Here is a 15,547-nt window from a genome sequence, read left to right on the forward strand (position 1 = left end):
ACCAAATCACATACACACGGTGGTCTGACGTTGTGCCTTTTCGTTCCATTACAGATCACGCTTCTTGCGCAATCACGATCGTATCCTTAACGCCGACAGTTACCCCGCACTGCACTATCCGGAGATGTACCTGCTGCACGGTGGCTACAAGGAGTTTTTCAAGGCACATGCCGATCTTTGCGATCCGATTGCTTACCGACCGATGCTGGATCCGGAGTTTGGCGAAGCGTACCGCCATTTCCGGGCCAAATCGCGCAGCTGGAATGGTGACGGCACCGGTACAGTTAAGGCCAGTGCCACGGCCGGTCCGCTCGCCGGTGGTCCAAACCGTCTAACAAAGTCACGGTCTAGATTGGTGCTGTAACTGTCGAAATGAGAACCCCCACACCCCCTCCCGTACGTTGCTACTGAGCTGTTCTGTATGTGTTATCCCATGTTGGTTGGTGTCTCACAATCTTCCTGACCATCCCCTCATCAACGCTCGCCATGTATATACGTTATGAAATGTTTTTTTTGTTATTCTATTTTTATACTTACGTTTATCTTAGTTTAGTTTTGTTTTTTGTTTCATATAGAAAGCAGAACATTCGACCATTGTAGAGACATTTTGTGCATATATTTGGAAAAGTTTCATTCGACCAACTGACTGTAAAGAAAAAAAAACCATAACAATTTTTTGTCAATTAGCTACAATTAACTAAATTTTTTCGAACGCACCCATAGGCAATAGTAATTTGATTGTTCTGCTGTTATAAAAATGGAAACCATACCGGCTAATAATACTGGACTGAACTTGATTAGCGCGTCGCGCTTACAGTTCTGTTTTGCTTTTTTGATGTCACGTTTTATTTTTCATAGTTTACGTTCTTTTCCTTTTTTTTTGTTTAATTGTTATTCATGATTTATTATCTGTGATTTAGAATGGCTTATCTTTTCAAGTATTCTTTTCATAACAAAACGAAGAAAAAAAGAAATACCCGAAAGGTTTGGCAGCGCGTGCTCAGCTGCGGGTGTGCACTACAAATCTCAGTTTCAATCAATCGAAGAAGCGAGGTATAGCGATAGGGGATTATTTTATGAACTATTTCAGACAAATTGCGTCTCAGTGGACTAATGATAAATGTTGCACCAGCGTACAGTTGTAGAAGATACGGAGAAGAGTTAGCATAAACGATTGGGGTAACAAAAGAAACGTGGTAGAATGAGCACGAAAAAGCAAAGACAAGTGCAAATTAGGTAAAATCGAAAACGTGGATGCGATTGCAAGTGATAAACAGCAGCACCGATAAACAGATGGATTCAAGCTTCGATTTCTGAACATGAGCGTTTTCCACTAGGGAGCGGGAAGGCTTTTCTGTACAAACGTCACAGACTGTCCAAGACAGATAATCTGGGTACGGAGGAAGCAAGTATGCGCTAGTTTGCGAATCAACACAGTTCAACACCTCAAAATAGACCAGTCGACGTTCAATGCGTTAAATTGACTTAGTCGGGAAGATCCATTAACCGGTGAATCGTGGTGGTTCTGGCTGGCTGCTGAATCCCTCTCTATCCATCCTCCCAATTCACACAAGAAAACACGAAGAGTGCAAATTTTTAGATAGTTAGATCTTGTAACCAAATTGTAAAAAAACGCGTAGATAACTTTACTATAAGCGCGCTACGGAGGAATGCGATGTGACAGTAAAATGTGCAACAATCAACGATAGCAAAATACCCTTATTAGCGTGTAAGTTTAAAGTATGCAAAATTATAATGAGTTAAAAATACAATCAAATCGCATAAGAAGAGAGAGCATAAAAACTGAACGATTTTTTGTTTGTCGGAAGGGCAACGAGTGTGAAATGTGTGTACCGGGTTCCTTCCCGTACTGGTTCCCGTGTTTATCAATATAGACTGACCTACGATTGCACAGCTTCGTTACTGTGCAAGATTTCACTGTTGTAAATAGAAGGAGCAGATGTATCTATCTATTCTTCGGCGGACTGAAAATAGAACTGAACCAACATGGATTGAGACTAGATTGAATATACCTATTCACTTAATAAAATATTTATAATGCTGCACCGTTCTGCAGTGGAGTTGAATATTAAAATGAGCGTTTTGTTTTTGTTTGACTGTAGTTTTATTACTCACCAGCAAGACTAGCTTTCTGTATTCTACATTGATGTAACGTATTGCAGATATTGTATGTTTCCCTTTAGACAATGCATGACCATGTGTATAGTGAATTTTCCACTTCGTACAGTACGCTGTTTAAGCACACCTGCTGGCTTCGGGGGTTTGGCAGCTTGAAGCAAATAAACCCTGGCTGATCCTACCAGATATGTAATTTTATTCGACGAATGTTCCTTTTTCCAGTGGAGATTGAAGTACGTCCTTGCAATGGCTCATTGGTTTTTGTTCGTTGGATTTTCTGTATTAATGCGAAATAAGATCAGCAATCAACATGCAAGTTGTGAATCGCTTCTTCACGTTCATAAAGGAATCACGTTTCGACCAGTTTTCGCATGAACCTCCACAATTTCCACCAGCGGCGGATCAAACAGTAGGAGGCGGAGTAGGTGGTCGCCTAGGACCTCGCCGTGTTGGGGGCTCCAAAAAATTTGTGTAGTAGTAAAAGGTGTATACATAGGCCCCCTCTCCTTATGCTATAGGGGGCCTCGAAGGCCCCTGGCGAAATTTGACCCCACCATTGGCTGAAACAGAACAAGCGAATGAAACGAAGCAGTAATAGTAAGCGTTATAGAAAGCAGAAGCGGCAGAAGAGAAAACAACAACAAGAACAACCGACTGTAGTCGCTAAATGAAAATAAAAACCTGCAAACATCTTAATTAAAACTAAACAAGATTTGTATTGTTTTATTTGTGTGTATTTTTTCAATTTCACTTCCATTGAAAATGAATTGGATTTAATTAATTATTTTCGTAAAAAGACAAAAACATGAAAATAAAGTTCGTTGTCTGATGCCATTTCCGCTCGTTGAAGTCTCTCCTGTTCAATCGCGCTTGAAACTTTCAAGCTAACTTCAAAAGCGTGTTCGATTTCGGTGCGCTCGGTAGGAACAAAATGCTCCGTCGGAATCGACCGAAAATGCTTCAGAAACGATGGAATTTTTGGTTTCCGACACCAAGAGAGCATGATCAATGAAGAGGTAGCACAAATTTCCGTACCACGTGGTATCATTTCATATAGCTGTACCCTTCCCTCTAGTGATCATAGCGCTTGATCCGTCAACTGATCTTTCATCTCTTTCCGTTCGTCCAATCAGTACAGTGCGTATCATAACTGAGCACAAGTTTATTTTTATGGAAATAACAATGTGGAATATTGATGGAAAATATTGATGTATGGCATCCTTCTAAACCCATGACGACAAGAGATATGAATGTTGGAAAATAACCGAACAATAAACAATACATAATGTCTTCGGAAATAGTGGCACTGCACATTTCCTACTGCTAATAATTAAAAAACTGAACTTCTGCACAGTTATGAGACGCACTGTACGAACTGGATGGATGAAACGAGACGGAAGATTCTCACCACAGTAGCTGAGCTATTTACTCTATCGATCGCTCTCCCGAGAGGGCCCTTGTTTGATAGTATGTGTAACTAATAGCCAATAGTAGAAGATCTTTAATCGATCAATGGCATCACAGCGCATGATAACGTGAGCAAGGGTTATCGATATATCATGTACAAACATGGCGGATCCTTGTGCGCAGATTGATCCACCATTACTCTCGACACCGGCAGACTATGAGGTAAACAACAGCATCTGAAACTACGGTTCGAACGATTTCTCGAGTAGCGCTCGGACAGCGATACCTGACCCTTTTGTTCGTGGGCTAGTAGAGAGAAGACATTTAATATTAACATCTATTCCGCTGTTTTTTATCCTTATAGTCGTATGTTGAGCGGTGTCCACGTCCATCGGGCACCGGCACAGCTCAGCTCGTCGGTATGTTCATGCAAACTATATACTCAGTACATAACCGCATGCAATTATGAGGTGCGATCAGCATCTGCTGGTGGCGACGCTTCCTTCTAAACACTTTTACGTACTTACGTGTTTATATGAAGTATTTTGTGGACAGTGCTTTTGTGTGTTTAATAAAAGTTTATTTGATAGAATAAATAGTTTGATCTACGGATTCGTGGTTGAGTTGAGAAAAGGGATGCGTATTATCGGGCATCTTAATGAAATAGGTCACTTTATTCTGCGGCACATGGTAGTTGTGGATCCAGCCACTGCCCTTTCGCAACGACTCGTCGATACCGTTCTTCCAAACACCCTGTGGTAGATAAACTGCAAACCGCACAGAAGACAGTGCATTAATGCAAGCTTACATCCCTTTGTTACTTTCACTTCCCTTCACGAACGTTTGCCATGTGATCGTTGCTGTAGTTGTCATTGCCAAGTAAAAAAAAATATTTATTTGTGGGTAATTTAACAGTTTTTCTATTATTTGAGATTATTAAGTAAAATCTTGTTCCGAGTTACGCGAACAATGCGTGCCAGAGAAAATGGCGTCACTCGAATTCCCTTTACAATATCGTTTATATTCAATATTCAGGGATAGATCTCTTCTTTTCACGTTATGAGACACAATAATAATTTGACAATTAGAGAAATGTTTTTTTCAATATTAATGTTTCTAATATTAAAATGTAACATATAAAATTTTCAATTCCATATACAAAATTACAAAAACTGTCAAAATTTTGAGGTTCGCGTATCTTGAATTCGCCGGTGCCGGTTTTCACACGACAGGATTGACAGAAAATCCCATCCGAACCAATCCCCCGTAGCAAGGGTTGATAATGCCTGGCTTCGTGTTAAAAATACCTCGATACGACCTGGCCGTTAATATAAATATGATAGAAGATATAATTACAATTTGAACATGATTTGTATTTTTTTCTTCGTTCTTGTTGTCCCACTTTGTGTTCGACCAACTGCTTCGCAATGTAACTGTCATTGTGCCGAAATCGTGAATGCGGATTATTCGGGTGACGTTACAACCATCAAGTCCTCACGTCACCGGCGGCTTGGAATTTGCGGTGAAATTTCATCATCTCAGTACGACAATGGGCGATTCTTTCTTCAAGCTGATAATTCGCGACGAATCATGGGATGTTCGTTCGGAGGCCAAGCGTTTAGGGTTTCTATTTCAGCTGTTTATCGACGCTAAGAAGCCCAATGAAGTGTTTATAAAGTACAAGACTGTGAAGTAAGCTGCGCCCGGACCTTTGTTGGAGATGACGAGAAGTGAGTAATGCAGTCCATTCATTAAATCTCGTGTGCATTTTTTTCGCAGGGACGCCCAACGTGCACGGACTGCCCTTGCAAAGAACGAGAATGTGGTTCGTGTGGAATCATTGGAGACATGGGACATACGCCCAAAGAGAACGACTGTTAATACGGTAATGCTTGAGAGTTAGTGTTCGATGTGTTCTTATAGATACGGGAGCGGGAATCAATGTAATCATGGCAACTGGCCAAATCATTCGTTAAAACTGGCCGTCGTACATGATGAGCAAAACAGAGATGGAGCGTAATTTTGAATCGATTTTAATACATTGTACTTTTACAATGTCACCACAGGATGCGGATGATATGGTCTCATGTGCGGGATCAACCACTTCTAGATATACCAATCATCAACACAAGGGACCCACACAACAACCACAACAACACAACTGGATGGGAAATGGTCAGCAAATGTCCGAACCGATGCCGCTGATGATGGGATTGTTTAATATGTGCTCCACTTGCCACAAGGGTGGTGCCGCATATCAATGTTTCGTATGTGGGACTTACTATTGCGGGGAAATTTGTCAAAGAAACGATTGGCCAGCGCACATCGTCCAATGCCTACCGTAAGTAAGAAGAAAGTACCTTTTCCCGAAAACGTTTCCTGAAAGCCATTTGCTATGAAAAATGCTAATAAACTATATTTGACCATTCTTCACAGGCGGTTGGTGCGGACGCAAAGTGGATTTTCATGCAATGAAACACAATCGATGGGGTACCCTAACCCTCAAATGATGCCACCGTACGGAAATCTCAACAACACCATTAATATCGGACCCGTACAGGCTGATCGGAAGCAGAATCAACCGACAGGAAGCAAACGAGTCAACCAACCGACAGGAAGGAAAGAAAGTGGGTCAAACCATAAACAGACGTCCAACAATCATCCACCGACTAACTCAAAATCTGAACAGCACCAGAAGCTAGTGGAAGCATCACCTTCCAAGACAACACCGGTGTGTACCGTACCTACAAACGTGCTGAAGAATTTATCCTTGAAACGGCATCAGGAACAGGAAGGGGGGTTGGAGAAACCAGCAGCAGCTGGAAAGGACGCATCTGAAAAAGGGGAAACATCAGCTTCCACGATCGAAGGCATCATTACGAAGCAATCTTCCAAGCTGGTCAAACGCATACAACAGAAGGTAGCAGCTCCAAAACGTGAGATTGAATACAGTCCATTTCCACGGGAGGGCGAATATGTGAAAATCGCGTACGTTACAGACAGCATGTTGTACGTGTACCGAAGCGGTCAGGAAGCGAATGGTCAATCCAACCGTTACCTGGACTTTGTCAAACGCTCTATCGAATGTGCGCGCAATGTGAAGCAGATGCTTCAGGCAGCGCCGAATGTCGGTGACGTAGCGTTCGGACCGTTCGATGGTGATTATTACCGTGCTGTGGTAAAGTCGATCGAAGGGACACGGGTGAGCGTGTTTTTCCCCGACTTTGGTAACACCCAGACAGTCGAGTGGAAGGAAATGAAGGAGATTCCGAACAAAGAGATACAGTACGGTATGTGCTATACGCACGGCGTCATGATCGACGGTGTACCAAAGTTCTCCCCGGCCGTGAGAAAGTATTTGTCCGAGTTGTTAGAATTGGACGAGTTCGAGCTAATCAAGGTGAGCGATAACAAGCATGTCAAAACGATCGGTTTGCGTCATGTGCAGGAACTGTACCATCTGAGCACTAAGATACTTGGCATCGCCGAAAATGAACAAAAGATGGAGAAGCCGATTGTGAAAGAAGCTCCCGCAATAGTGGACCCAGCTTCATACGCTCCGGTTACAGCAGAGGATGTAAGCAATTGCGTTATTATTGGTTATTAAGTTATTGCGGACTTTAATTAATTATTGCGGTATTTAAAATGATCAATTTTAGTTCGAAGAGCACGACTTGCCGATGAACAAAGAGATTCTGTTGACGATAGTGGACGCGTCCGAACTGAACATTTCCAACCAGATTTCGGTTATACTGAACTCCGATAATGCGGCATTTAGCAAGGTGATCAGCGATTGTAATGAATACGGCAATAAGGACCCAAACCCGTACCAGCCGAAAATTGAAAATGAAGCATTTTTGATACAATTTGATGAAGTCTGGTGCCGCGCAATGGTCGCTTCAAACGACGTAGAGGTGATGTACTATCTGCTTGATCTTGGTATCATCCGGGCCACGGACAAACACCCCAAATTGCGCCGATATCCTGCCGGTTTGACACGCAGAGTTTATGTCTCTGAATGTTTCGTTGACAGTGAGTGTATAATGTGGTTGTGGTGTGGCACAACGTCTACGCAAAACGGTTTGGTTTATAACGTGTAATCTTCTTGTACCGTCCCCTACCCCCTCTTTTCTAGATCCGGATGCACTGGGAAGTTCAGAAGCGGTTGGTAAAAATGAACAGTTCCTGGGCAGAACGGTGAAAGCCACCATGCAGTTGGATAGTGACGGCGAGGGAACGCGTTTGAAGATCCATTCCTTTGTTGAATAGAATGAAACCAAACAGATAATTTCCATGATATTGCATATCTTAACCATGAATGTTTTCGCAATGTTCGTTTTTAAATAATACTTTGTCAATTTTATTTACTCTTAAGCACCATTATCTTTTCTTTACATCACTTTTGCTTTTCTCTTAGTTGGAATTTTAAACCTTTCTTTGCTGCAATTACCTTTCTCATATTCATAAGAGCAATAGCAATTAAGCTTTTATAAAGCCCAACGTAGCGTATGTTAGTAGACCGATTGTCGATGCGTGCGTGAAATTTCACCCAACGTATATATATATGAAAAACACCGGGCAAGCAGTAGTACTGACGTAAACCGTAATGCTTCCGAAGCGAATGCGCATGTTTTATAGGCTCCATGATGCTGATACTATTGACACAGCCGTTCGCGTGAGGTTTTGAACCATTCCCAACGCGTCGATCCCAAGCGCTTGGTTACAAATGCCTTATTAATAAAGTACCGTTCGGTTCATGAACCTGCGAAACGCAGTGAAATCTAGTGCGGGTATGTGTCCTTTTGGTTTTGTGCAAAGAATTTAACCGCTTTAGTGTGTAGTAGAGGGACGTGACGGTTATATGATGGCATCATGGGTGATGTGGCCACTTTCGTTGCTGTTAGCAAGCTTAGTAACGTTGCGACCCATCGGTGCTATTGTAAAAAGTGAATCCGATCGTGGTACGAAGCTGACGTTTCCGTTCGCCGTATCGCTGCAGCTTGCTGATGCACAGAGGACACACTTCTGTGGTGGCACGCATCTGGGAGAAGGTTGGATACTAACCGCGGCACACTGCATTATTTCGCTGTAAGTATTGTGCATGGTAGTGAAACCATCGGTGACGTGAAGTACAATTAACGCTCTTGTTACAACGAGTTTAGTCCATCACTCTATGTTTTAACAAAAAAAAACTCTTTATGGAAAATGTCAAATAATCCGTTCCGCACGTCGATATAATGCTCACTAAAAGCACATCTAATTTTGCATTACAACTAGCGTTGTGTTTAATGAATCTTATGAAAAGAATCATTCATATGAATCTCCCGCAAAGTACGCACATACTGAGGATCGTGAGAGGGGTGACTGTACAATGCATTCCTTTTTTGCATTGCTACTGTTATTGTGATATCGTCCTGTGGTGTTGTGACTTCGTTGGATAAAATTCCATTAAAATTGATTACTTCGGTAACGGCAGGCATAAAAAAAGATATTCAAACAAAGAAGATGTTAATTGATCATATTGTTAAATAACTAACGCCTTAGCTCATATGTACGACTAATTACGCAACAAGAATTACAAAACTGTTTAGATTATTCTTCCATTTTGCATCATCCAATTCGTACCCAATTTGGGAATGAAAATCATTCAATGCCAACTCTTGCAAGATTCCCTCGAATAGAATACTAAACTAATATCGTACTTTAATTCCTCGCTTGTAGAAAAAAGGGCAATCTTACACAAATCTTCGCACAGATAGGTGGCCGCGATCTGAACGACATTAGCGCCGATCGTTTCCCAATCGTCGAAACACACATTTTGCGCAGCTACAATCCGTAAGTAAACGGTTACGGACGATTGTGTTTGCCCTGTATGTACTAATTTCCTTGCTTCATTGCAGTGTAACGATGGTGGGTGACATTGCGGTGCTGCGTGCAAATTTACCGATCGCCCGTAATCTTCAATCCGATCCACAGGCACCTTTACGCCTGCCGGATGACAGCTATCGCAGGGCCGTTAACGGTGAGCAGTGTTACATCTTCGGCTATGGGTCCGATTCGTACGATGGGCCGATCAGCAAAACGCTCCACTATGGCACAGTGTTGGCACTCGATCTGGACAGTTGCATTGGAATGATGGGTGCTGTCGTGGCACCGCCACCCGACTCTGGAATGTTTTGTGCCATCGGGCGGTCCGATGCGTGTAAGGTGAGTACGAGTTGCATCATCCGTACGGTGCGTCAGCTTGATTTAAAACGGTCACACGACGTTTCTCTTTCCCCCTCCGTAGGGTGATTCCGGTGGAGGATACGTGTGCCGGGAACGATTTTCCAGCCAGTTTGTGTTGCGTGGCATCATCTCGTACGGTGTGGGTTGCGGTGCACCGGGAACGCCCGGCGTTTACACGGACGTCGGTTACTATCTGCGCCACTATCCGATCGGTACCATCATTGGTTTAGCTTAAAAGTAAACTACTTCCTATCTATACCGCTTAAATCGAAACGTTTTAGTCTCTGTCTAGTTGTCGCACGGTGAAGGTTCACCACTGTTCACCACCCCGCTTTAGTTACCCGTTAATGATTTTTCACCCTTTTCGTGCATCTCTTCTTCGTCGACCGCATGAAGATCGTGCTGTTCCTGCTGGGCATGATCCTTCAGTGCGGCATCGCGCGTTTCCGGGTGCAGCAGTGTGAGCGCACCGGCCAACAGCACCGAGCAGCCACATATCGTGGTCGGTATCCACCAGGCAAGCCGACCGAGCAGATCCGTAATGTACGGTGCAGCGATCGATCCAACGTGCGCCATGGTCGAGCAGATGCCGAGCGCCGTGTTGCGTATCTCGGTTGGGAAGAGTTCGGCCGTGTGCAGTGTTACGATCGCGTACACCGCGGTAATACCAACCCGACCGAGCATGGCAAGCGTTACCAGCAGCGTTGTGTTGCCCTGCGGGATGCCAAGCACAACCAGCAGACAAATGCCCGCGTACAGGAAAAAGCAAAACGATGAACTGCGCCGCCCGAAGTACGCCAGCACGATCATCGAGAGTATGTAGGCTACGATGTCCACCGAACCGGTGGTGGCAACGTACACGTTTCGATTGGCCGCAAAGTTGTCCGCATTGAGAGCTACAGAGTGGGACAGAGCGCGATAAAATTATACGCGATTTGATAAACGAAATTGTGTGTTCCTACCTGTAACGTAGTAGCACAGCGAGGTGATGCACCACGTGAAGTGACAAATAAGCGCTCGGCGGCATAGGACCGGTGTGCCGTAAAGCTTTGTAAACTCGCTGAACGATTGCTTTAGCTTTGTACCGAATGGTACGGCTGCTCGGTCAGAATCACCATCCGCGCCCTGATTTTTCTCCGCCACCGTCGCACTGTCGACCAGCTCCTGTGGGGCACTGTGTCCAAACACCATCCGGTACGCTTTCCGCTCGCGACCTTTGCTCAGCAACCATCGCGGTGACTCCACGAGGAAGCTGCACGGAAGATGTGGATGGTTTTTTAGGTTAAATTGAATTTAAGCAACGTTACCTAGAAACTACTCACTAGAGGTGTATCACGAGCAGAAAGGATGGTACGGTCAGAGCGAGGGAAAGATCTCGCCATGGTTGAATGAGGTAAGCGGCCAGCGCTAGACAGAGCATACCGAGCGGATAGGAAAAGTTGAACGCAATGCTCATCCAGGACCGGTGTCGTTTGCCAATGTTTTCCGTTACTGCAAGGTGAGATAAGCGCGCATAAGAGCTTAAGAGAAGCAACCCCTGCCGCCACACGGTTGGCATTACTTACGTAGTGCGAATGCTGGATAAAACACACCCGAAGCCGATGCACCCAGCCCGATGCGACCGAGCAGCAGCAGTGCGTAGAACGGCGAGAAGGTCGTTAGCAGTCCGGCCACGATGTACAGTGTTGCCGCAATGGAGAAGCTCGTCTTGCGCCCGTACTTGTCGGAGATGACACCGAAGGTGGAGGCACCGACAAACTTGCCAATCGACAGTGCCACCTGTACCGTGGAGCGCAGGGCAGTCCGCTCGCACAGCAGATCCCACTCCGGCACGATCGATACACCGTCCGGTTGGTCGTAGTACATGTGCCACCCGGCACCGGTTCGCCCCGTTGCGAGACAGTCAACTTCGGCCGGTGGCGGATGGGACTGGGTGTAACTGAGGGCATCGTTGTAGTTTAGCTCGCTCAGCTGCCCATAGTTCCAGGTGTAGATCGTACAGGTACCGTTCCTGGTGCTGCCACTGTGTGGGATGTTTTTTTTGGGGTGGGGGAACGGAGAAGTACAACAGATACAACGTCTCGGTTAGTCGGATCAAAACAGCATGGTTGGAAGCTCTAAAGGGTTAGGAGAAACAACCAGGCCCTACGTTGGTGATGTGATGTTGCGTATTTCCTCGTGACTCCAGCCAGCCTGCACCAGCTCGGGTACCATGCAGTAGTAGTTTTTCGGCAACTGGCCAAGAAACACGTACGACGACACGTGAAATCCGTTGAGTATGTTGGGCGTCAGGCACAGGATGAATAATGCCCTGAAAAACGGTACGTGAATGAATGATCAGTGGTGCGTAAAGATCTACGTTGAGATATTGCTTGCATAATACTTAGCCGCGAAGGTGATAAGATAACATTATTTCTATTGCACACAAATTTTAATCAGATTGTACACATTGGTACGGTCAGCTTACTGAGCTTGATTGATAAGGTATTGCCAAGGGCGGCAAATCGGTGCTTATCTATTGCTATTTACATTAGTATTTATAGTAAATCTTGTTTGCCAAAAGTAACATCCGATCGTCGATAAAGCGTCATGAGTATGTTGATCGCTGTTGCGACCATAAAAAAAACTCATTCAATGCAAACCTGCTTCCTCCCTCCACGCTCTCGTTGTGCTGGACGCTAATTCTCTGGACGACAGTTTCGGTAGCATTTAATGAAACGTTCCACCGGATATCGGACATTGCATTCTGTTTTGCTATACAGCTATGGTAATGTGTGCCCGTTGCTGCGTGTGTTCCGATATAAAAAGTTACCAACCTTGGCAAAATCGTGCCCGCAGGTGTAGATCGTTCCAGCACGCACGTGCCCTTGGGGCGATGATCGCAGTCATCGCGCGCAGGCATGCAACACACGTTACGATACGTTACGGTGACATTAATTAATAAATGAAAAAAAACAACACAAAATTCAAGTTCTCATCACGCGAAAACGGATGGTACCGGAATCGGGCAGATGATGGTCGGTGTAGTGTATCACTATCTGCAGGAAGCGATTCTGTGGCTGTACCAATGGCGCATCTCTCCCCGACGTGTGTGCGCGCACATGATAAGCCGCCCGGTTGCGACAAGTTAGATTGCCGCACTCTTCAACCAGCAATCAAACGCAAATCCATTTTCCGACATTCCGTTGCCTTTCTATTTAAATTCTGTCCCTCGACGATGTCGTCTAAATTGATAACAATATGCACACTCATACGGCCCATCATAAAGAGGTTCCGTTTGCTTCTTGTGCATGGTGGCGGCGGTGCAAAGATAGGCGGTTTGAGTGGCAGACACAAGTAGCGTAGGGCTTCTCTATCAATCCGTCGCCCCAGGCCAAAAGTCCATTGTGCTTTTTTAAAAAGGTGCTTTCAAGTGTCAGTTTCGATCGAGATGAACTGAGAGCGAACTTCTCCGCCTGATGGAGCGTCTCCTGGGAGGGGGGGGAGAAGAAGTGGCGCGCCACCCGGTACGGCATCCGTGATAAGACCACGGGACACCGCTGTCTTTGGCTTAACAGCTGCAAATACATACACCGTTCGACCCGATTACACGCGCGCACTGGACCATCGCGATAGGATGTGTGGCCGGTGAAGCCAAAGGTCAGTTGTTAAACCTGCGAATGTTTATGAATTCTTCGTGCCTTTTTTCACGACAACCGTTGGTTGGTGCCGGTGTACTTGTAACGTAGTTTCCTTTCTTTGCTGGGCCGATGATAATTACCCCGCCCCGGAACGGTTGGAGCGTAATTTATTCTATTAGCGCACGTTTTCCTGCGTTTGCCTGTTGCGATTCTGTGCGAGGGTCATGTCCCTCAAATCTTCCATATATTCCGTCCAGCGGGGACGACGACAAGATGACCTCAACCGATAGGAAGACCACCTCCTGGAGATGTGGTTGTTTGGGGTGTGAGTATTAAATTTGATTCGTTTCTTCCCTCAGAGCAGCTTTGCATATCACCTTCGGTAGAGATTACACGTCCAGCGTACGGAACTGAGACGTTCTAAAAGGAGCGCACTTGAAAGTTGTTGGCTTTAAACCATTAATAACTGTAAAGGCTTCTTCTGTCTCGCTAGGAATGCTAAGCAATCTAGAACTCCGTTGGAATGTCTTGTAAATAGCGTGCCCTTTTGCTAGCCCAGCTAGTTACCGATGATTGTTACTGAGTACTCCGATTAGATGAGCTTAATCTGCTATTGATGACCCAACAAGACGCTCGGAAGCCATTCAGTGGCGGTAAGCTTGAGCTTAATAAGCGTCCTCCATCATCCCTCATCACTCAAACGTGAACCCATATGAACTGGAAAATGGACAGAAGCAAAGAGAAAGTAAATGTAGAACTGGAACCCTTTTCCCCTTCCCACAGCGGTGCAGGAAAGCTCACGCCAGCACTTCCCAAACAACAAAGCCAGCGCTCGGGCGCATTCCACACACGCCAGGTTGTTGTCGTCGTCACTACGCCGTATTTCGAACCGTCAGCCACGCACGTGTTCGGTTGCTGCGTCGAGAACGTGTTTGTGCTGCGTGTGCCTCCCGTTCGGGAGCGGTAACAGTGTGACCTTCGCCAGAGAAAATTTATTTTTACGCATCTTTTTTCCCACTTTCCCCCGTGCCGGGATTTTATCGATCGATCGGTACGTGAGAAAGAGAAATGCGTCCGGCTCAGTGGGGTGTGTGTTTTCTTGCTGCATTCTAGAGGAACGCGAGCCGTTGCTATAGCTATGCGGGAGAGGTACGAAAGTAAGTTTATTTTTATCCATTTCCCCAATGGCCAAACTCTGGTGCAACCGGGTGCCGTTTAGCTTCGCCAATGTATTGTTTAGGACACGCGCGTAATTAGGGAACCGGGTCACGGTTTCGGTTGTATCGGAACAGCTTCCTCGCTAGCAATATGCACACAGACACACACACACACTCGATCGCCTTCGCCAGCTCGTCGCACTTACCACAGCCACAGACCACGATCACCCTTTTTCTCCAGCCCATCGAGAATGGTTTGTTTAAGGTCCCCGGTGGTGGACGGAACTGTTAGTTTAGCTGTACCACTCTTCAGCTGGGTGGGAGATTCATCACCCTGTTGCTGATGTGGCTCGTCGACGTCCTTGCATTGCTGCTCCATATCGACGTCGCCGAGTTCCTGCTCTTCCTGGCCCATGGTGTAACGCGACGTGTGAATTCGTTCTTGCTTTTCACCGTAAACCAGCAACGGCCACAATCATTTGAATTTCAAAAAGTTTCCCTTTCCCACACTTGCTCTCTTGGAATCGATTAAATTTTAAACTAAACCACACTTCGGTTCTTTCATTGCGAAGGAAACGAACCGGACCGGACTATTCGCACACACACACACGGTATCACAACACCGCAACACAAAGCGCGCCAAATCGCTGGCCAAAACCTACGCCGTATGTGTTTCGTTATCGGTCGCAGCTGTTTTGTGTTGCTACTTGCCTGGCGAACCAACGCTTGCCGTATGAGAGCGAATGCGCAACATTTGCTACAAAACCCCTCACGAGTGTACATTGCGCCCGCGAGAGAGAGAGAGAGAAAGAGATAAATAGGGACGGAAGTTGGGAGAGCGCCAGCATAGCGCATGCAGGGCAAAAGCATAGCGAGCATAAAGCGAATCACAGACGGGTTCCGAGGTCGCACGGTTGCAGTTTGAATGCGCATCAAGAAGCGCTGCTAACGGAGTATGGCGATGTTTTCAATCCAATCTCAACTTCTATGTCCGCG

The 15,547-nt window shown here is 45.5% G+C and overlaps 4 protein-coding genes across 5 annotated transcripts in view; 3 read left to right on the forward strand and 1 right to left on the reverse strand.

The window, feature by feature from the left end:
* LOC128309953 (M-phase inducer phosphatase-like) overlaps positions 1 to 2,029 on the forward strand; it is a 107,957-nt gene extending 105,928 nt beyond the window's left edge. For both annotated transcript variants that reach the window (XM_053046469.1, XM_053046470.1), the window contains one exon: positions 55 to 2,029. In XM_053046469.1, the coding sequence (XP_052902429.1) occupies positions 55 to 364 (310 nt within the window). In that variant the 3' untranslated portion in view covers positions 365 to 2,029. The remainder of the gene's footprint in view (positions 1 to 54) is intronic.
* Positions 2,030 to 5,062: 3,033 nt separating this feature from the next.
* On the forward strand, positions 5,063 to 7,920 carry LOC128297321 (uncharacterized). The gene is made up of 6 exons (XM_053032946.1): positions 5,063 to 5,238; positions 5,326 to 5,431; positions 5,613 to 5,887; positions 5,983 to 7,123; positions 7,206 to 7,578; positions 7,682 to 7,920. The coding sequence occupies exons 1-6, from the start codon at positions 5,096 to 5,098 to the stop codon at positions 7,813 to 7,815; spliced, it is 2,172 nt and encodes a 723-aa protein (XP_052888906.1). The 5' UTR covers positions 5,063 to 5,095; the 3' UTR covers positions 7,816 to 7,920.
* Positions 7,921 to 8,062: 142 nt separating this feature from the next.
* On the forward strand, positions 8,063 to 10,026 carry LOC128297323 (tryptase gamma-like). Its single transcript, XM_053032948.1, has 4 exons — positions 8,063 to 8,634; positions 9,268 to 9,381; positions 9,447 to 9,753; positions 9,836 to 10,026. Exons 1-4 carry the CDS (start codon positions 8,408 to 8,410, stop codon positions 10,007 to 10,009), a joined length of 822 nt encoding a protein of 273 aa, XP_052888908.1. The 5' UTR covers positions 8,063 to 8,407; the 3' UTR covers positions 10,010 to 10,026.
* Positions 9,989 to 14,966, reverse strand: LOC128297322 (organic cation transporter protein). The gene is made up of 6 exons (XM_053032947.1): positions 14,758 to 14,966; positions 11,924 to 12,085; positions 11,340 to 11,797; positions 11,097 to 11,265; positions 10,737 to 11,026; positions 9,989 to 10,670 (listed from the first exon to the last, which is right to left on the reverse strand). The coding sequence occupies exons 1-6, from the start codon at positions 14,964 to 14,966 to the stop codon at positions 10,108 to 10,110; spliced, it is 1,851 nt and encodes a 616-aa protein (XP_052888907.1). The 3' UTR covers positions 9,989 to 10,107.
* Positions 14,967 to 15,547: the final 581 nt, after the last annotated feature.

The sequence above is a fragment of the Anopheles moucheti genome, chromosome 2, assembly GCF_943734755.1.
Source record: "Anopheles moucheti chromosome 2, idAnoMoucSN_F20_07, whole genome shotgun sequence".
Taxonomy (NCBI): Eukaryota; Metazoa; Arthropoda; class Insecta; order Diptera; family Culicidae; genus Anopheles; species Anopheles moucheti.